Source organism: Sturnira hondurensis, unplaced genomic scaffold (genome assembly GCF_014824575.4).
Source record: "Sturnira hondurensis isolate 20B ecotype Veracruz unplaced genomic scaffold, ASM1482457v3 Scaffold0000256, whole genome shotgun sequence".
In the NCBI taxonomy this organism is placed as follows: Eukaryota; Metazoa; Chordata; class Mammalia; order Chiroptera; family Phyllostomidae; genus Sturnira; species Sturnira hondurensis.
The window spans coordinates 2,608,107-2,631,121 of NW_028072887.1; the positions used below are offsets into that span (position 1 = coordinate 2,608,107).

The 23,015-nt window shown below is 37.6% G+C and overlaps 1 protein-coding gene across 9 annotated transcripts in view; it reads left to right on the forward strand.

Annotated features, from left to right (window-relative positions):
• Positions 1-23,015, forward strand: part of R3HDM1 (R3H domain containing 1) — a 197,437-nt gene that overhangs the window by 138,511 nt on the left and 35,911 nt on the right. For all 9 annotated transcript variants that reach the window (XM_037027713.1, XM_037070718.1, XM_037070913.1 and 6 more), the window contains 2 exons: positions 12,249-12,403; positions 15,556-15,707. In XM_037027713.1, coding sequence (XP_036883608.1) covers positions 12,249-12,403; positions 15,556-15,707 — 307 coding nt within the window. The remainder of the gene's footprint in view (positions 1-12,248; positions 12,404-15,555; positions 15,708-23,015) is intronic.

Genomic DNA, 23,015 nt, shown 5'->3' on the forward strand with positions numbered 1-23,015 from the left:
TCAATTTCTTGCTGTGCCTCCTCTCCTTCTGGTACCCCAGTAATTTGGATGTTGGAATGTCTTAAGTTGTCCCAGGGGTTTCTAAGCCTCTCCTCATTTTTTAAATTCTTGTTTCCTCATTCTGTTCCAGTTGAATGTTTATTTCTCCCTTATGTTCCAAATCGTTGATCCTAGTCCCAGTTTCCTTCCTTTCACTATTGGTTCCCTGTATAGTTTGCTTTGTTTCACTTTGTGTAGCCTTCACTTCTTCCTTTACTTTGTGGCAGTACTCAGTCATTTCTGGGAGCATCCTGACCCCCGGTGGTTTGGACTCTGCATCTGGTAGGTTGTCTAGGTCCTTGTCACTTAGTTCCTTTTCTGGAGTTTTGATCTGTTCTTTCATTTGGGCCATTTTTCTTTGTCTCAAGGCACCTGTTAGATTGTAAGGGGCGGAGCCTTAGGTATTCACCAGGACAGGCCAACCCACTTCTCTGCATTGTGGCTCTGTATGTGGGGGAGGGGTCAGAGAGGGAACAGTGTTGGTTGTCTGGCTCTCCCCACGCCTTCAGTCACTTCCCCCGCTACCTGCAAGTGAATTGGGCCCTTCTGGTGCTGATTCTTGGGTGGGTGGGTTTGTGTACATTTCAGGACCCTGTGGGTCTCTCCAACAGACTCTCTATGAGGCTGGGAGTTTCTCCTGCCACTGTTTTTACTGCCAGAGGTTTTGAGACATTATTTCCTGTGCTAGAACCCTAATTGATATGTCTCTCTCCCCAGTTGTTTCTCCCAGTTTCTCCCCAGTTGTTTCTCCCCAGTTGTTTCTCCCCAGTTGTTTCTCCCAGTTTATCCTCACACAGATGTGAGACTGACTGGTCCGCCAGCCGCCAGAACACCTGCCTGGTCAACTGCCTTGCCAGTTGTCTTCTCTGTCCCCGATGTCTGTCTGTCTGAATGTTTCTTACTTAATTCCTTGGTTGTCAGACTTCCATACAGTTTGATTTTCTGACAGTACTTATGTTTTTTTGTAAATTTGTTGTCCTCTTTTTTGTTATGTAGGAAGCAAAGCATATCTACGTATGGCTCCATCTTGGCTAGAAGTCCGTCACTGCATTTTTTTGGAAAACTATTTGAACACATTTGCCTGTTTCATGATGGGTGATTTTTTAGCTCACCTGCCCATACCACACTAAGTGTTCAGAAGCTTTTGACCAAAGATGGCATGATCCTTGTGCCACAACCTCCCTAATCACCCAGTCTCACCCCAAAACAACTTTTTTGTGTTTCCCTGGATGAAAAAAAAAAATTCTAAAAGGCAACAGTTTTGCCAATTTGGAAGAGAGGAAACAAAAAATGGCGGACATACTAAAAGACATAAAAATCAAGGAGTTGAAAAACTGTTTTGAGCAGTGGAAAAAAACATTTTGATAGGTATATTATATTAAATGGAGAATACTTCAAAGGTAATTGAAGTTTTAACAAGTACAAATAGCCCTGGCTGGTGTGGCTGAGTGGATTGAGTGCCAGCCTGTGAATCAAGAGGTCACCATTTCAGTTCCCCATCAGGACACGTGCCTTGCTGCAGACCAGGTCCCCAGTTTGGGGCATGCAAGAGACAACCAACATCGTTTCTCTCCCTTTCTCATTCCCTTACCATTTCTCTAAAAATAAATCTTTTAAAAAATATGTAAAAGTATTAGTAAATACACTTTATTCATACATTTACAATTTATTTTTAATAAATACAATTTATTTTTTATAAATAAATTCTAGTCTCTTTTGGGTCCCTCCTCATATATGTACCACATCCTCTCCATCCTGCCTTCTGACCACTGTGAGTAGTGCTGCAGTGAACATAATGGTGCCCATATCTTTGCAAATAAACGTTTTCAAGTTTTTCAGGAAGATACCCAGAAGAGAGATTACTGGGTCATACCATAGTGCTGTTCTTAAGTTTCTTAGTAACCACTCACATTGTTTTCCATCGTGAGTGGAAAACATTGTACATTCCCAGCAGCGGTGACTGGGGGTTCCTTTTTCTCACAACCTCTCCAACACTTGTTATTTCCTGTCTTGTTGATAACAGCCATTCTAACAGGTATGAGACATTATCTCATTGCAGTTTTGATTTGCATTTCCCTAATACCTAATGAAGTTGAATATCTTTCATGTATCTGTTGACCACTGATTTGTCTTCTTGGGAAAGGTGTCTATTCAGGTGCTCTGCCCATTTTTTAGTTGATCGTTTATTTGTTTGGTGTTCAGTTGTATGAGTTCTATATATATTTTGGGTATTAACCTCTTATTGAAGCTGTTATTTGCAAATATCATCTCCCATTCAGTTGATTGCCTTTTGTTTTGTTTTCGCTTTGTTTTGCTGTGTAGAAGCTTCTTAGTTTGATACAGTCCCATTTATTTTCGCCTTTACTTTCCTAGCCTTTGGGGTCAAATTCATAAAATGTTTTCTACAGCCAAGGTCCATAAGTTTAGTTATGTTTTCTTCTATGTAGTTTATTGTTTCAACTCTTATGTATAGCTCTTTGATCCATTGTGAATTAATTTTTGTGCATGGGGACAAACTAATCTAATTTCATTCTTTCGCATGTGGCTTTCCAGTTTTCCTAGCACCATTTATTAAAGAGACTTTTTTTGTACATTATGTGTTTTGGCTTCTTGTCAAAATATTCTGCCCATATAACGTGGTTTTATTTCTGGGCTCTCAGTTCTGTTCCTTTGGTCTCTGTGGCTGTCTTTCTGCCAATACCATGCTATTTTGATTATCGTAGTTCTGTAGTATAATTTGAAGTCAGGTAGTGTGATACCTGTAGCTAGTAAGCTCCTTGGTGTGGAGTCATGTGAGTTCTATATATTTTGGAGATTAAACCCTTGTGTGAGGTGTCATTGGTAAATACATTTTCCCATACAATGGGTTTCCTTTTCATTTTGCTTTTGTTTTCTTTAGCTGTGCAGAAGCTTTTTATTTTGAAGAGATCCCATTTGTATATTCTTTCCTTTATGTCCCTTGCTCTAGAGGACATATCAGTGAAAATATTCTGCATGAAATACCTGGTATTTTCCTGCCTGTGTTCTCCTCTAGGACTTTTATGATGTTGTGCCTTCTAATAAGTCTTTTATCTGTCTTGTGCTTATTTTTGTGTATGGTGTTAGTTGGTGGTTGTGCATCCCAGAAGTTTTGATATGTCATATTATCATTCTCTTTTGTTTCTATATGTCTTGATCTCGCCTTTTATTTCTTTGTTGACCCAGTCACTTTTTAGTAGTATATTATTGATTCTCCACATATTTGTATATTTCTTTTGTATATATCCTTTTGCAGTTGATTTCTAATTTCAAAGCATTGTAGTCAGAGAATATGCTAGATATAATTTCAGTCTTGAATTTGTTGAGGCTAGTTTTGTGACCCCATGTATGGTCTATCCTTGAGTATGTTCCATGTGCACTGGAGAAGAATGTGTTGTTGAATGTTGTCATATGAAAGGCTTTGTAAGTGTCAATTTTATTCATTTGTGTCCAAACACATTTTGTCCAAATGTGTCATTTTGGCACCAGGGACAAGTTCATGGAAGTCAATTTTTGCACAAATGGGGGAAGGTGCGGTACTGGTCTACAGACTGAGGTTTGGGGATTTAAGGCCATTTTTTTTTCTTCTTTTTCTGTTTGGAAAATCTATCTATCTAGAGCTGTCAATGAGTGTTAAGGTCCCCAGCTGTGATTGTTTTTGTGTCTCTCCCTTTAGTTCTGTTAGTAGTTACTTTATATTTTGGTGCTTGCTGATTGGGTGCATATATTTTAAGTAACATTACATCTTCTTGATGTACTGTCCTCTCTTTGTAATTATAAAATGTCCATCTTTGTCTCTTTTTATCTTTGTTATCTTGAAATGTTTTGTCAGAAGTAAGTACAGTTACATCCGCTTTTCTATGGATGTTACTTTCTTGGGGAATCATTTCCCACCCTTTCACTTTGATTCTTTGTCTTTGAATCATAGATGTGTCTCCTGAAGGCAGCATATGGTTTGGGGTTTTTTTGTTGTTGTTTGTTTGTTTGTTTTTTATCCAATCTGCTACACTGTTCCTCTTTATTGGTGAATTCAACCCAGTCACATTTAGAGTAATTACTGATGTGTAAGGATTTTTATAGCCATTTTTCTTTTGTTTTCTGGTTACTGTGTGCCTCCATTGGTTCTTTTCCTTTGTTTTTCTGTTGTTTTTTGTTTAGTTGTATTCCATACTTTCCTCTGTTTTCTCTCTTTTTAAACCATGTGTCTCAGTTTTGGGTTTTTTGTGTTTGGTTACCATTGGGTTTATGAAAAAGAAACAGTATATACAGTCATTCTTTTTCTTTTGAATGCATCTAATCTCCATCCTCCTTTGTAAATTCATACCTTTACCCCCTCCCCTTTTATGTTTCTGTCATCACAAATTACCCCTATTTATGCTCTAAGTTTGCCAATGATCCTATTTAGAGTTTTGTTACCTTTTTTGTTTGTTTCAGGCAGAATAACCCCCTGGGGTATTTCTTGCAGTGGAGGTTCTCTGGTGATAAATTCCCTCAACAGATGTCCCAGACATCTGTATGTCTGGGAAAGTCTTTATTTCTCCTTCATATTTAAAAGATAACTTCTCCGGATATATTATTTTTGGCTGGTAATTTCTCTTTTTCAGTAGTTTGAGTATTTGGAACCATTCTCTTCTGGCTTGTAGAGTTTCTGCTGAGAAGCCCAATATAACCTAATGGGCTTTCCTTTATAAGTTACTTTCTTCTTTTTCCTGGCTGCCTTGGGATTTCTGTCTTTGTCATTAATTTTTGACAGTTTTCATACAATGTGTCATGAACAAGGCCTCCTCGGATTGAGGTAACTAGGTGTTCCATTTGCTTCTTGGATTAGAGGATCTAACTTTTTATAGGTTTGAGAAATTCTCATCAACTGTTTGTTTGAATAGGCTCTCCTTTCCCTTCTCCCTCTTCTCCTGGTATGCCTATCCCTATATTGTATTTTCTAGTAGAGTAAGACATTTCTCATAGTGTTCTTTTATTTCTTTTTATGCTCAAGTCTCTCCTTCCCTCAGTATCACTTCTATCTTTGATATTACTAATCCTTTCCTACATCTGCTCAATTTCTTCTGCTTGCTAGTTTATTCTTGATCTCTTACTGAGTTCGTCATCTCCAGAATTTCTGGTTGGTTCTTTTGTAAAGTTTCAATCTCTTTGGTACAGTACTTGTTTTGTGTGCTGACTTGTTTTCTGAGTGTATTAAATTGCCTGTCTGTATTTTCTCACATCTCGTTGAATGTTGTCAGAGCTACAATCTTGAAATCTCTGTCATTTATATCACATATTTTCATGTCTTTAAGTTTGTTTTCTGGAAATTCTTTATTCTTTTTCTGAGCTGCCTCACTACCTTGATTATTCACGGTATTTGATTGATTTCTTCCTCTCTCTAGGTATCTGTATGAGTGGCACTTACCAGATTTATAGAAAGAGATCTTTCTCTTATTTTTCAGTAGAACCGCATTATTATTATTATTATTATTATTTTACTGATTTTTAAGAGGGAGAGAGAGACATTGGTGTGTCTCCATGTGTTGTCCCACCCATTCATGCATTCATTGGTTGATTCTTGTATGTACCCTAATTAGGAATTAAACCCTCAACTTTGGCATATTGGGGAAACACTTTAACCAACTCAGCTGCCCAGCCAGGACTGAATCACAAGTTTTTTAGCTCTGTGGAATCCCAGTGCTGTCCCCCTCAGTCATCAGTGTAGCCAAGATGCATGGGGGTAAGATAGGCTGGAGGAACCAGCCAGTTTCTTTGTTGTTTTGCCCTCCTAGTAATGGTGACTTTGGACTTCCATGGAGTCCACACCCTGTGTCCCAACCCCAGGACTGGCTACAGAGTGCAACCTTTATTGAGGGGGGTGGTGATTCTGTAGTACCAGTTCTTACATTAGCAGATGTGCTCTGCACCTTGGCACCAATGGAGAAGGGATGTGAGCTCTGGGAGGCTATGGGGCAACAGGGCTTCATGGCTTGGATTCCCAGCCACCTGACAACCATGGTTGCACCCCCATTCTGTGTTCTTCCTGGGTCCTGGCTCAGCTGCAGCTCATGCTGCTTGCTCCTGCAGGAATGGCCCTGAGTGGATCTCTTTGCTTCTCTAGGCTGAGTCCCATCATTATCTCCTGGCTGAAGGCTGCATCTGTGGTTCATCTCAGCCTTTGTCGCCTTCCCCTTTTGCTCTCACTTGCACATATTTAGATGTTTCAATGCACTATGCATGGATATCTCAGGCGTACTTTGCATTGAACAGGGAATCATTTGAGCAGTTACAAGCTGTTCAAATTGTAGGAACTTATAGGGGATTTCTCATGCCACCATTCTTCTGATGTCATTCTGTTGCTTTTTCTGCTTAACAACACCTTTTCATATGCATTATCTTCCTGCTTGTCCCTGTCAATGCTCATGCTTCTCTCCAAAGGCAGCTCCTTCCCTGGTGCACAAGATTCCATCCTCTATAATCATTATATCTTATTTTGGTTTCATTCTGTTAAGAGTATGTTTTTTCCTATTGTTTAATCAGTAAGTATAAATATTGAGTGTTCACTTTCTTTGTCTTGGCTGTGTCATAGCTGGATATGGGTGTTTTAGGAAGAGGGTTGTTTAATGAGGGTGATGTTAAAGTTTCTGACTTCACCATTAAAAAGCACACCGTATTTCAGTGTTTTTTGAAGGCATGCACAAACCATGAGCGAACAGCTCAAAGAACAGATTTATGCTATATGTAGTGTTCTAGTTATGTGGATAAGGCAATGAACAAAATTATGAGATTAGTAAAAGAACTTCTTAGGGAAGATACTTCCTTTTAAAGTACATGGCATTCTTAATTTTTATAGCTCCACTATTATTTAAGATCTTGTTTCCGTTCATTTATGTTGCTTCTGAGTGAAGTACTTAAAATAGTCATTTTTCTACTTTCACAATCTTTAAAATGGAGAACTTTTAGCTAATTTTCACTGCTCTTTTACTTGTAATTTTTTTGGTTCTCCGCCAATATTCTTTTCTACTTCATTTTCTACTTTTCACTTTGCATACCATATCCAGCCACTCCTGTCTCCTATTCCTTAAACATATTAGTCACTTTTTATTTTTCTCCATATTGTTTTCTTTCTTTAAGTCCAGTGTCACTAACTCAGTCAGGATTAATTTCTCCCTCTTATTTTTATAAAACCCTGTTTATTCTGTTATTCTGATATGGCATCATCACTAAGAATACCTAATTTCAAATATGAAGACTGTGTCACCCACCAGACATATCCTGCTTACTGCCCTTTGTAACAATGACTAAGTGCTGGGGCAAACGTTTTAGATGTCATGTTATATTGTCATATTTGCAAAGTGTACATGATGTTTCTGTGGAGGTATACGTACATATGTATGTATGTATTATGTATGTGTACCTCTGTTAGTAGCCATGGATATTAAGGGATATTCAGTTGCATTCAGGAATCTGAAATCTCACTAGAAATACACTGATGCAAATTCCATGGTATAGTGTCCCAGTGAATCTACATTACATCACTACAACATAAAATCTGTAGCAAAAGTTTTCTGTTTCAGACTTTCTTAAGAGAGGATTTTAGGCAGGAAGCCTCCAAGATGATGCGTCTCCAAAACTTAGTAAATATATTTTTCATTTAAAGGCCTTTATTTAAATACTCATACTTTTAAAGTTTTCACATGGAATTTTTAAGATAATCAATGAACTATTAGATGATTTCATTTTATTTTTTAAAAGATTTTCTTTATCTTGGAGAGGGGAAAGAAATGAAGGAAAGAGGGAGAGAAGCAGCAGGTGTGAGAGAATCATCAATATGTTGCCTCTCACACCCCCCCAACAAGGGACCTGGCCCACCCCCAGGTATGTGCCCTGACCAAGCATCAAAACAGTGGCCTTTTGGTTTGCAGGACAGGCACCCAACCCACTGGGCCACACCAATCAGGGAAGATGATTTAGTTTCAAGTATGAGGGAAGCAGAGCATTTTTGTAAGTTAGTAAACTTAGATAAAGAATATCAGAAGCACATTTGCACACATATCAGCTGGGATGTTTTTTTTTGCCCCAGAGTTTTCTTTCAGAGCAATGTATAACTTTGAATATATTGTTAAAAAAATATAAAAGTAATTAGAAAAACATCTTCTTGGAAGATATTTCTTAGGGTATTTTAAGACAAACTGTATTACACTGAAGTCTGCCAGGTATCTAAATGTGTTTTAAATTTTAGTGGACTGTAATTCTAACAAGGCCACTGTAAGAAGTTACTTTCTCAGTTTGTAAGAACTGAGCCCAGATTCTAACACTGGCGCTGTGTGTGTGTGTGTGTGTTCTGAGGCGACATTTCCAACATAAGAAAACATCATATTCATATCCCATTTTCACTCCTGCCCCTTTATTTTCCTAGGGGTAGAAGTGTGTTGGTGTGTTAGGGTAAGAATTCAAAATACTTGTCATTTCATAAACTAGAACTATTTCTAGTTGATTGTTAATTATTATGCTAAAAAGCAAGAAGCGCGTGTCTTCTGCTCTCTACCTTTATCTGCCTACAAAATTAAGTAATCTAGGAAATTTACAGGGCGAAAGGTTTAAGAAACAGCATATTATCAATCAGTAATTACAGTAAAGACTAGAATATACATTTTTAATAAAAAGTTAGATTGGTGAAAAGTCATATGAAATATGACCATAAAGAACTGTGGTCATAGAAATAGCATCATTTTCCAAAAGCCTTCACTATTAAAGGATTCACTGTAACTGCATTTTTACTTTGTTGCTGTTAATATGGTTTTTCATGTGGTTCAGATATACTTCATATTTATGTCTTTAGAGAAGGTTGATGCTAGAGTTTATTCGATTATTTAGTCATTGAACAGAATCGGCAAAGCTCCTGGATAACTATAGTGATGCTGTTGTTTATAGCTCATACCTGAGATGGGATCTGTGCCATTCCTGTTGCTTTAGGGTTAATAAGGATGAAAATGAAAAATAGGTAGCAAAATATTTATGGTGTTATCAGAGAAATCATTTCACTGACCTTTAGTTATAGAAATTTGTATTTCTATACAAATGCTATATAGTTTTGCTTCATCCTTATAGGAACTTAAATACCCTGAAGTTGGAAATTTATTTATTTTTTCTGTTTTTTTTTTTTAAATAAAGGTTTGCTATAGCTTCTAATAATTTACGTAAGTCCTAAACTAATTGGTTTACCTAAAGGAATCCTCTAAGGATCAGGAGACAAAATTTAATCATATTCACTACTAAAATTTATCATTGTGGATTTTTTTTAAATAACTGAAAAATTCACTTGATAAGAAGTAAATTTATACTCTTAACTGACTAAAATTATGTACCATCAAGGTCTTTGGCTTGGGGAAGAGTTGCCCTCTTCTCTTTGATTTGTGACTTCCAACAGTTTACTTAATCTCTTTTTTTAAAAGTATATTTTATTGATTATACTATTACAGTTTTCCCAATTATTTTCTCCCCTTTGTCCCCCTCCTCCCTGCACCTCCCGACTCTCCAGCATTCCTGACCCCTTTAGTTCATGTGCTTGGGTTGCACATAGTAAGTTCTTTGGCTTCTCCATTTCCTATAATATTTTAACCCCACCCCACCCCCATGTATTTTCTGCCTACCTATTATGCTTTTTTGAAAAATATATTTTACTGATTTTGCTATTACAGGTGTTCTTTCCACCCTCTACACCCCTTCCCACCCACATTCCTCCCCCACCCCCTTAGTTCATGTCTGTGGGTCATGCATATAAGTTCTTTGGCTTCTCCATTTCCCATACTGTTCTTAGCCTCCCCCTATTTTGTGCCTGCCAGTTATGCTTCTTATTCCCTGTCCCTTTCCCCCCATTTCTCCTTCCTCCACTTCTCCACTGATAACTCTCCATATGATCTCCATTTCTGTGATTCTCTTCCTGTTCCCGTCATTTGCTTACTTTTTGTTTTTCAGGTTCAGTTGTTAATAGTTGTGAGTTTGTTGTCATTTTACTGTTCATAATTTTTTATCTTCTTATTCTTAGGTAAGTCCCTTTAACATTTCATGATATGTTAGGCCTTCATTCACCAAAGCCTTCATTCCATAATAAGGGCTTGGTGGTGATGAATTCCTTTAACTTGACCTTATCTGGGAAGCACTTTATCTCCCTTCCATTCTAAATGATAGCTTTGCTGGACAGAGTAATCTTGGGTGTAGTCCTTGCCTTTCATGACTTCAAATACTTCTTTCCAGCCCCTTGTTGCCTGTAAGATTTCTTTTGAAAAATCAGCTGACAGTCTTATGGGAACTCTTTTGTAGGTAACTGTCTCCTTTCTTCTTGCTGCTTTTAAGATTCTCTTCTTCTCTTTAATCTTGGGTAACTTGATTATTATGTGTCTTGGTGTGTTCCTTTTTGAGTCCAACTTCTTTGGGACACTCTGGGCTTCCTGAATTTCCCAGAAGTCTATTTTCTTTACCATATTGGGGAAATTTTCCTTCATTATTTGTTCAAATAAGTTTACAATTTCTTTCTTTTTCTATTCTCCTTCTGGCACCCCTATGATTTGGATGTAGGAGTGCTTGAAGTTGTCCCGGAGGTTCCTATGCCTCTCTTCATTTTTTTTAATTCTTATATCTTCATTCTGTTACAGTTGGATGTTTATTTCTTCCTTTTGTTCCAAATCATTGATTTGACTCCCAATTTCCTTCCCTTCACTGTTGGTTCCCTGTATAATTTGCTTTATTTCACTTTGTATAGCCTTTATTATTTTCTTCATTTTGCAACAGAGCTCAGTCAGTTCTGTGAGCATCCTGATTACCACTGTTTTGAACGCTGCATCTGATAAGTTGTCTAGGTCCTTGTCATTGATTTCTTTTTCTGGAGTTTTGATCTGTTCTTTCATTTGGGCCATTTTTCTTTGTCTCAACGCACCTTTTACGTGGTAAGGGGTGGAGCCTTAGTATTTGCCAGGGTCAGACAACCATGTTTGCTGTATTGGATGCTGTCTGTGGGAGAGGGGTTAGAGAGGGAACAATGCCGCTTGCTTGGCTCTTCTCCTGCTTTCCCTCGCTTCCCACCGGTGGATTATGCCTTTTCAGGTGCTGATTTGCAGGTGGGTGGGTTTGTGTATGTTTTACCCTGTGGGCCTTTCCAACAGACTCCTAAGAGTGTGGGAGACTGGGAGTTTCCCTCACTGGCACCACAACCCCCAGATTTTTTACAGCCAGGAGTTTTCTTTAGTTTCCCATGCTGAAACCCCGGGTTTCATGGTTTGTCTTGCCCTCTGGTGTTTATCTGTGTACGAATGTGGGACTGCCTTGCGCAGTCTACTGCCTTGCCTTGTGTGTCCTTTCTACCCAGGCTGCCTGTCTTTGGACTTCCATGCATATGATTTTCTGGCAGTTCTGGTTGTTCTTTGTTTTTAAATTGATTGTTATCCTTCTTTTGGTTGTAAAGCATATGGATGCAAGGATGCAAAGCATATCTGCCTATACCTCCATCTTGGCCTGATTGCACTGAACTTAGCAGGTTACTTAATCTCTTTCAGCATCTCTTTCTCTATCTAGTGACCTGAACAAGTACTATAAGGAAATAATCTAATAAATATTACTAAATAACTCTATTTTTCTTGTGCTTTTGGCACATTCCTCATGTAAGGATTTATATCTTAGTGTGATTGTGGGGGGTAGCACTTCCAGAAATGCCAGCTTTGTGAACATGCAACTTGGCATTTACACACGGCTCCATGCTTGGGGTAGTGTTCTACTACCAATGCAAAATTCTCCATAATGTTTTAACAAGGAGCCTAACATTTTTCTTTTGCACTGGGCCCCACAAATTACTTAGCTAGTCCTGGTCACTAGAAAATAGTTGTCATAACAGATTGTAATATATACTAAATATTAATAGTAATTATCTGTATAAACCAAGTCTGCGATCCTATAAATCTGCACTGCAAAGGAAATGTTTGTACACAAATGTAATTTGAATATATTTTAAAGGTAAAAAAAAAGTTTCTGACTTGTACTACCTACATAGTAAACTTTTTAAATGTTTGCTCTCATACTAGAAGGTTTTTTGAGATTTGCTGTTTAAACAAAATTTTGTCATTTTAGAACACAAAGTACTTCATACAGTACAGAAACATCCTACTAGATGAAATAAAATGAGTCAAAGCAGGATTTAACTCATTGTGCCATTACAGGTTATCAAGTTATGCCCAACCAGCAGCAGAACTACCAAGGAATAGTTGGACTTTCACAGCCCCAGAGTCAGACCCTCATTGGTGGCCAACCCAATGGCATTGGAAATCAGATTCAAGGAGTGGTCATCCCCTATCCTTCAGTGCCAACATATCAGGTACATTATTACTCACCTACTTTTGGTAGAGGTGATTTTGAGTAGATAAAATATATAGCTACAGAGCATCTCTCTTCTTTTAATATAGGGATAATGCTCTGTAATACATAACTTCATAGTCTTAAGAGTTGTATTAGTCATAGCAGCTTTATTTTATCTTCATTTTATTTATTCATTCACTTCATTAATTTTCAGGAAAAATATCTGAACAACTTGGAGATTGACAAGTAAATTTTGTCTGGCATTGACTGTGTTTCCAACTACATAATTATTTGAGCAAGTGTCTTATTCTATAATTTAGGTCCTTAGAAGGTCTCCTTTGAGAAAAGAGTGGAATAGAAGGGAAAAAAGAAGTGGAAGTAGATATTTGGAATAATGAGGTAGCATACAGACTGTAATCAGTGTTCATAGAATAGAGATTATGCAGTTGCCCATGCTGAAACAGATCTTTTTTCGCCACCTCAATCCTAAAAAGAATGGCATGAATTGAAAATGACATGGATTTTAACTTCTAGTTCTAAAATGAAAATACCTACTGTTTTATAAATAAGTCATATTTTTAGTATAATATGCCACATTTTCAGAAATTTGTTTTACCTACCTTCATCTTTCTGGAATAACTGCAAATGGGTTGTTTTATTAGCCTCTTGGTTTTCTGTAACGGAGTCTAACACGTTAAGAAATCCAAAGATCATTTTCATTTATCTCAACAAGGTAAAAACAATCTAGTTGAAAAGATAAATGTACAGGTATTTTATCTAAACATATAAACAAATTTGTGATAGTGTATAGACCAGTAACTGAAAGAATCATGAAATACAGTCATCAGTAGATTAAAGGCTTAATACAGAATTCTTCTACAAAGCTATAAACCTTAAACTATCTCTTAAATGAAAATTACAGGCATAAATTGGTTAGGAAAACATTCTGGGGATAGAGAAGTATGTGAGCAAATATGCTATCGCATTCCATTAAATTCCAGAAAATTAAAATTAAAATGTGAAATTGTCAAGGACTGTTGAGCACTAAAGAATATGTCTAGTTTTGAAGCCCCCTAATTATAGAAAGCAACTAAGGAAAAAGAGAAAAGATACATTATGAAACTTGATTTTGCATCTTTCTTTTCTCACATTTTCCATGCTTTTTAATTCATATCCTCTGTGCATGAGCCTAGGTACATGAGACTGTCCATGCCCAACTTTATTCATAGCTAGTCATTAGGACCAGTGCCACACCAGGGACTCTCCCTTCTCAAGGACCCTGGTCTTGCCACCTAATCCAGTACTTTGAGCATCTGTTAGAGAAGATGCCCAGGCACTGTGTAAATAAGAGTTGCCCTTGACATTTAATAGCTCACAGCCCAGGGCATGAAATATAACTTTAAAATAAACTACAACTTTGTTAATGTAGTTTCAAAAAATGGAGCTAGATATTTAAAATGCTTCAGAGCAAAGTTATAGTTCCTATTGCATACATTTTTACAAGCTATAAATTATTCATGTAGTCTTCACACTGTCTGAATGATTGTGACAAGTGTTGCTATGATGAGCAATGAATGACAGCCTCTTTACACTTTCACCTACATTGAGTAGATGAGCTAGGTTGTGATAAACTATTATCTACAAAAAAGGCCAGAAAAGTCATCTGTCCTCAGCAGAGTGTATTCCATGGCTGTACCTTTTTTTTTTCCTTTACTACTAATTACAGATTTATTCTATAGCTTAAATCATCTAGATTGAGTTGTGTCATTTTCCCTAAGTCCACCCTACATATGTAGTAACTCAAACACAATCAAATAATATCAGAATGTTAATACTGCCTCAGTAGACAAAAAGACTGAAATATACTGTGTTATACAGAGTTGGATCCATCAAACCAGTAAATTTCTCTTTGCAATGAATGGTTGAGCCAAATTGAAAGTAATTAAGAGATTACTGTATATTTTGAAAGGACCAAGTTACATTTCAGAAACATGCTGTATAGGCCAGACTTAGTAGTTAATCATGAACTTATAAGTCATGGAGCCCAGATATACAAAATAGGGCAAAGTGGTTAAAGAACTGAGACACTGGAGCCAGAGGGCATGGGTTCAAATCCTGACTTCCATACTTACTAACTATACAACCTTGGGCAAGTTACTTAACTGAGGTTTTCCCGTCTATAAATTGGGGATGATACCGGTATCTTACTAGGGTTGTCGGGAAGACAATGTAATAATACACAAAAGTGTTTAGAACAGAACCTGAACGTGTGTGTAGTAAGTGCTTGGTATTGTTAACTTTTATTGTCTCCTCTATTAGTAATATTGCTGTCATTCTACTGCTGTTGCTATCATCATCCTAATCATCAGAACCTTTTAGATTGGCTTTATTTACTAAAATCACTTTAATCCAACTGTAATGTTGTGGCATATTTTTAAACTAAGAATCCATTATGCCTGTGTAACTTCTGTTTTAGAAATGATACAAATTAGAGAACTGAAATATCTCTATTGTGTTCATGTGGTTTTTATACAGGTAATGTAGAAAACAGAGAATTGAAAGATCCTCTGTTCACTAAAGGCTGCTCTGATAGAGCCTGTAATTGGAGATTATAGTAAAGATAATATTCCCCTGAGATGTAGGTGGCATTCCATTTTTTCAGATAATGAACTGGGACCTCAGAACAGTTGTCATTTGCTCCGTGTTACAAAGATAGCAAAGTGATAAAGCTGTTATCACATCTAAATATCTTAAGCTCCAAGGCTCACACCCTTTCTGATCCAGTGTATCTCACAGGTGCCCTGCCTGGGTTTTTCTTAGCTCTGCCTGAGGTAAACTGTATTACTCTTTCCATATCAAATGGTCGCCCTTATTTGAAAACAGTTTATTTCTTAAAATAACTTTTATTTAGGGACATAACTCTTACTTTTTAATAATGGAATGCATCTAGCCTGCTGTACAATTGGTGAATGCTAGCGAGAAACAATAACTGGCTGAAAAGAACCTAGAAATAAACTGGTGGTGTTATGGCCAACTTATCGGGATAGCCTATTGACAATTTCAGCTTATTCCTAACTGGTCCTAATTGAAAAGTTTTACGAAAGCTAAAGACATTAACGTTTGTGAGGTTTTGAAAAACCTTCTTCTTTTAAATTGTCTTTCAAATTTTAGGTTTCACTGCCTCAAAGTTCTCAAGGAATTGCCCATCAGACTTATCAACAGCCCGTTATTTTCCCTAATCAGTCTAATCAAGGATCTATGCCCACAGCAGGAATTCCAGTTTATTATAGTGTCATTCCACCTGGCCAACAAAATAATTTAACGTGAGTATGACTAAGAAACCTAATTCTATAGCTTCTCCTTTTTTATCAAGATATTGGTCTGTTGTTAATTTTAAAGTTGTCTCTGGGGCATTACCTCTGATCATTCTCCAATGTAGAGTAGAAAAACTATGATACAATCTATTTTTCTACTGTTTCTTTTAACAGAGTAAGTGTAAGCATTCCATATATAAACTAAAGATTCAGATGTTCGTCTTAAAACTGGTCTCCTTTTACTTATCCAAGTAGAATAAAATAGTTGACCATAGACTGTGGGGTTTAAAGTAGTTGTTAATATTTAAGGATTTTGTATGAATTTGGTGAGAATGTATTTCCTTTATATAATATAATGTCAGCAGAAAAATACCATGCTGAAATTTTTTAGACTCTGGGAGCTCACTTTTTACCAGTAAGGGGAGGGAGGAATATAAGAGAAGCAAATGATAGTAGCTTTCTCTATATTAAAGCAAGTTGTGAACTATTCTGTTAGCTACTTAACTTGGAAGAGCAGAAGCCTCTCTGATAAGCCTAATGTATTAAAAATAGTAATCTTTCTCTGAATTGGATACTTTTAGTTTGTGGCTCAGAGTGTATTACAGTCCTTCATTTATTCTCATGACATCCCTGTAAGGTTGCCAGAGGGGCCTCAGTGCTCACACTAAGAAGGGGTCCTTAGTTATAATTTCTGATAGGAAGTACTACCTAGTTATGGTTACAGGTGGTATTTAGGGATGAAGAGGGGATTGACATACTTCTTCATTGAATCTGCTTAGGAAATGGGGATTGGCTGTCATTTTATGTGTTGTCAGAAATACACACAGCAGAGGAACTCACGTGGCTCTGTGGCTGCCACAGACTGAAGACACACAGGTCCTTTAAACAACAGGTTGTTTGTGAAACTTACAGGCAGCTTAGGAGTTTTATGTTGTGACGAGCTCCAGGTCTTTTGAGATAAACTTGTTACACAACAAAAATAGAAATGTACACTACATTAGATTTTGCATTTGTTGTGTAAGTTTAAGTTCTGTAAATAGGGAGAAAATATTCTCAACCTGAGCCTCTTTTTCTAATTTATTAAGTTTGAGGTCTATAATGCCAATTCAGTTTCTGAATTGTCAGCTACAGGCAGAATTCTATGCTAAAACACGTGAAATGGGTATTGCAAAAATCACTGAATTATCTGCTTTTTGAGCCAAAGTGTAACCTTTCATTTATTTGAGAGAAAGTTAGGAAAGTAATACTTCCTTTGTAGAGCAGAGGCTGAGAGAAATAGGCATTAGTTACTACAGAAACCAAAAGACACCCATTTGAATATGTTACGTTTGTAGCCTACAGGCATGGTGGAAGGGCTTCCATGAAGGAAGGAGATGAAGCCTATCAGAATCTATATAAAATGTTCGTTCTATTATCAATTCCTTGAAACAAAAAAGATCTTGACTACCTGACTTCTGAGGGACCTGGCCCTAGGAGTATGTGTGGAGGTGAAAGAGCACAATTCTCTACCCACCTTTAGTTTCAGTCTTGTTTTAAGCATGATGGCAGACTCCAAAAGCTGTCAAGTAGACACTAATGACTACACTTTGAATGAACCACACATATTTTTAGCCCCTGGGCCTGTTTTTTCAAAAAAACATTGAAGTTACAGACCTATTCTTGTCCTGAGGAGTTGCTTAGAAACACAGTAATTAAAAATTAACCAAGATTCCCTAATAACCTTCAATTTGAATCTTGCAGAACAGTCTTTGAAATTTATTCAGTTTAGGACCATGACCTAGATAAGGTACCTATATTTGAAATAAGCTAGCTATGAGTTGACAATAATGATTGGTTACCATGTAACAAACTAACATTGGTGTATTCCAACTAGATTACCAGTGTTAGAAATAGGATGGATTGCATATAAAGCAAGAACGTGTATCTGTCAGACTTGTGGTCTACATTTTAGACTAGTTATTTGGTAGGAAATCAAGTCATAGACAGGATTAAATAAAAACCCCTTTGGGTAAAAAACATTTGTTAACTACTGACTCTTCTCAAAATATAATAGCATTCTGTTTTTAAGTATATTTTATTGATTATGCTATTACAGTTGTCCCATTTTTTTTCTTCCCTTTATCCCCCTCTGCCTTGCATGCGCCCCTCCCTCCAGCATTCCCCTCCTTAGTTCATGTCCATGGGTCCTACATATAAGTTCTTTGGCTTCTCCATTTCCCATACTATTCTTAACCTCCCCCTGTCTATTTTGTACCTACCGTTTATGCTTCTTATTCCCTGTACCTTTTCTCCCATTGTCCCCCAGCCCCATCACTACTCCTAACCCTCCATGTGATCTCCATCTCTGTGATTCTGTTCCTATTCTCGTTATTTGCTTAGTTCATTTTTGTTTTTGTTTTTTTAGGTTCAGTTATTGATAGTTGTGAGTTTGTTGTCATTTTACTGTTCATATTTTTTATCTTTTACTTCTTAGATAAGTCCCTTTAACATTGCATGTAATAAGGGCTTGGTGATGATGAATTCCTTTAACTTGATCTATCTGGGAAGCACTTTATCTGCCTTTCCATTCTAAATGATAGCTTTACTGAACAGAGTAATCTTGGGTGTAGGCCCTTGCTTTTCATGACTTCACATACTTCTTTCTAGCCCCTTGTTGCCTGTAAGGTTTCTTTTGAAAAATCAGCTGACAGTCTGATGGGAATTCCTTTGTAGGTAACTGTCTCCTTTCCTCTTGCTGCTTTTGAGAATCTCTCCTTACCTTCAGTCTTGATGTGTCTTGGTGTGTTCCTCCTTGGATCCAACCTCTTAGGGCCTCTCTAAGCATCCTGGACTTCCATGTCTACTTCCTTTGCCAGATTGGGGAAGTTTTCCTTCATTTTTTCAAATAAGTTTTCAATTTCTTGCTGTGCCTCTTCTCCTTCTGGTACCCCAGTAATTTGGATGTTGGAATGTTTTAAGTTGTCCCAGGGGTTTCTAAGCCTCTCCTCATTTTTTAAATTCTTGTTTCCTCATTCTGTTCCAGTTGAATGTTTATTTCTCCCTTATGTTCCAAATCATTGATCTGAGTCCCAGTTTCCTTCCTTTCACTATTGGTTCCCTGTATAGTTTGCTTTGTTTCACTTTGTGTAGCCTTCACTTCTTCCTTTACTTTGTGGCAGTACTCAGTCATTTCTGGGAGCATCCTGACCCCCGGTGGTTTGGACTCTGCATCTGGTAGGTTGTCTAGGTCCTTGTCACTTAGTTCCTTTTCTGGAGTTTTGATCTGTTCTTTCATTTGGGCCATTTTTCTTTGTCTCAAGGCACCTGTTAGATTGTAAGGGGCGGAGCCTTAGGTATTCACCAGGACAGGCCAACCCACTTCTCTGCATTGTGGCTCTGTATGTGGGGGAGGGGTCAGAGAGGGAACAGTGTTGGTTGTCTGGCTCTCCCCACGCCTTCAGTCACTTCCCCCGCTACCTGCAAGTGAATTGGGCCCTTCTGGTGCTGATTCTTGGGTGGGTGGGTTTGTGTACATTCCAGGACCCTGTGGGTCTCTCCAACAGACTCTCTGTGAGGCTGGGAGTTTCTCCTGCCACCATAACCCCCAGAGGTTTTTACTGCCAGAGGTTTTGAGACATTATTTCCTGTGCTGGAACCCTGGGTTGCTTGATATGTCTCTCTCCCCAGTTGTTTCTCCCAGTTTATCCTCACAAAGATGTGAGACTGACTAGTCTGCCATCCACTGCAATACCCACCTGGTCCGCTGCCTTGCCACTTGTCTTCTCTGACCTGGCTATCTGTGTCCATCCCTCCTACCCACGTGGATGAATGGTTCTTATTTAACTCCTTGGTTGTCAGACTTCCATACAGCTTGATTTTTTGGCATTTCTGGTGGATTTGTATTTTTAAATTTGTTGTTGTCCTTCTTTTGGTTGTGCAAGGAAGCAAAGTGTATCTACTTATGCCTCCATCTTGGCCCTCAATCTGAATCTCTATAATAGCATTCTTTACAGAAATTTTAACTTCTAGTTCATGGTAGTATTAATAAACAAATTACTATAATATTCAGGTTTCCACTTAAAGGTCAACTGTTGGCATTTATTATTAATCAGATCATTAAATTACCATCTAAGTATTAATATATACAGAGCATACCTTTGTAAGTCTAGTTGTGCTAGCTTGTATAAATTATATTTTATTTTACACATTCCAGTGTATTTACATGCAGAGAAGAGGTTTATCTGAATATGTACACACCTAGAACAGGCCTGGCTGAGATAAAAGCTTGCTGAATCTATAGTGAATGAAAACTCTTCTTTAACAGCAGAGGATAACTTGCACATATGTATTTATACGTGTAGGTAATTCTCATTTATATATTATATTATTGCCCTTAATGTTACTGTTTCTGTAACTTCTATATACTTTTTAAGTTTTTTATTAGGTATTTTAACGACAAAATAAATATCCTTGCTGACAGAAGTGGAGCAATCATTATAAAGATGTGTGAAAGGAAAGCTAACCATTCTGTTCCCACTCTGCTCCCACCTTCAGATCACAAGTCCTCATACGCTCGTATGGGTTCTGTTTGTATTGGCCTGCTGTTCATACAAACATGTGCTTATAAATACACATATATTGGAATTGGTAGGGTAGGTTCTAATGAAATAGACATTATTTTGCATTTTTCCTTTATTATATTGTGAATAGCAGATGACTAATACTAGTCTAAAACATTCTGTTGTGGGGTTTGTTTGTTTGTTTGTTTGTTTTGAGAAAGAAGATGGGAAGAAAAAAGAGGGAGAAAAACAGCAATATGAGAGGTACATCGATTGGTTGCCTCTCACACACCCCAAGCTAGGGGCCTGGCCCACACCAGCCAGGGTTTCTCAAATTTCTTTAGAAACATAATTCTATATATGAGATCATGTTATACAGGCAGTTTTTTGTTCTAACCTCCTCTCCCACCCCATTTCTTCCACTTGTATAATTTACCATCCACACATAGGTTGTGTAACCCATGTGTCTATCCTACTTTGTATCCTTTTGGACTTTTCTCTGCACCTAATTATGTACTGACATAGATATGTCTATGGAAATGTGAGCAAGATTAATTAGCACAAACATATGAAATGGAGTTTTTAAGTAATTTTTCATATAAATTAATCTAAAACTTGTTTTTTTATATGGTTGTATATGTTTACATACATGGTTATGGTATGGGTATATAGTGAAAGAATTTAGTCCATTCAAATTTAGTTTTATTACTGATACAGTAGTTTTTTTCTACCAGTTTACATTTGTTTTTATTACTACACTGTACTTATAAGAGCGTGCCCAATTGGTCGTTACGTCATTTTATCAGAAGCCAAAATGTATGCCATATTCCTTGAGGCTCTTCCTTGTGGAATCTCACTGATTTGATATAAGGCCTTGAGAGGATCTTAGTTAGCTACTTTTTTAGAAAAGTTAATCTTGTGCCATTATACAATAATCATATGGCATGATGTGGTTATTAAGAACACAGCTTTGGAATCCAACAAAACCTGACTTCAAGCCTGTGTGACTTTAGGCAGGTTAGTCTTTTTGCACTTTGGTTTTCTTATTTGTAAAGTAGGAATAGTACCTCACAGGATTGGTGTGAGGGATTAGATGTCTATACTTGGGCCTGGAAATTCCATGTTCTAAAATACATATATACTTGCCTATGTTCTTTTATTTTATTTTGTCTTATCTTTTTTATATTTTTCCCTTTACCATTTAATTCTCTTATGCCCTCCTCCCCCAAGCAATTACCACACTATGGTCCACATCCATGAGTCCCTTTTCCTTTTTACTCAATTCCTCCACCCCCTAACCTCTCCCCCTACCCCTAGCTGTCATCCTATACTCTATCTATGAGTCTGTCTCCATTTTCCTTGTTAGTTCAGTTCATTAAATTCCACATATGAGTAGATCGTAGGGTTTTTGTCTTTCTCTGACTGACTTATTTCAGTTAGCATAATGTTCTCCAGGTCCATCCATACTGTAGCAAAGGGCAAAACTTTCAAGTAGTATTCCATTGTGTAAATGTCCCATAGTTGTTTTATCCACTCATCTACTGATGGACAAAGTGATTATATTGTGTCCCCACAGTATTTTGGAGCGTGTTAGGGTTATTTCCATTTATAGATGCTCTTTGACTTATGATGAGGTTACATTATGAAAAATCTATCCTAAGTTAAAAATATCATAAGTCAGCCCTGGCTGGTGTAGCTCAGTGGATTGAGTGTGGGCTGCGAACCAAAGGGTCACAGTTCAATTCCCAGTCAGTGCATATGCCTGAGTTGCGGGCCCAGTCCCCAGTGGCGGCCATGTGAGAGAACCACACGTTGATGTTTCTCTCCCTCTCTTTCTCCTTCCTTTCCCCTCTCTCTAAATTTTTTTAAATATCATAAGTCAAAAGTGATTTTAATACACCTAACCTACCAAACATCATAGCCTAGCCTAGCCTACCTTAAGTCACATTAGCCTACAGTTGAGCAAAGTCACCTAACCCAGCAAATATACTGCCGAGTATGTTATTTACCCTCTTGATCATGTGCCTGACTAGAGCTATGGCTCACCACCACTGCCCAGCATCAAAGAGTATCGTACAGCATATCACTAGCCTAGGGAAAGATCAAAATTTGAAGTACAGTTTCTACTGGATGCCTATCTCTTTTGCACCATGGTAAAATCAAAAAATCATTTAAGTTGATCTGTCATAGGCTCAGGATCAAACTAAACTTATGGTTTCGTTCCTTGCTATCAGTTATTGTCAATGTAGTGGATTTAAATTGGTTATTAGAATTGCCAGAGCTCAGGTTTGTGTGTGTGTGTGTGTGTTTGTTTGTTTTTAAGAAGGGCTGTGAGTCAGATCCTGGAAGACTCTACTATGAAAAGAGGTTGTGGTATCTTGGAGGAGTTTGTCACATCAGTTTTACCAGTTCACGTGCCTTTAGTGCTTACCTGCCTCGGAGCTCCATTTTATTTTATTTCTTTAAATATATTTTATTGATTATACTATTACAGTTGTTCTATTCCCCCCCTTCATTCCCCTCCACCCGCACACTCCCTCCCCCACCATTCTCCCCCCCTTAGTTTATAACCACATGTCTCAAGTTCTTTAGATTCTGTATTTCCCCCACTATTCTTGCCCTCCCCCCATCTATTTTCTACCTACCCTCTATGCTATTTTCTGTGCCTTCGCCCCCCTTCTCCTCCTCCCACTCCCCTGTTGCTAACCCTCCATGTGTTCTTCATTTCTATGGTTCCACTCCTGATCTAGCTGTCCTCTTGGTTTGCTTTTGTTTTAGG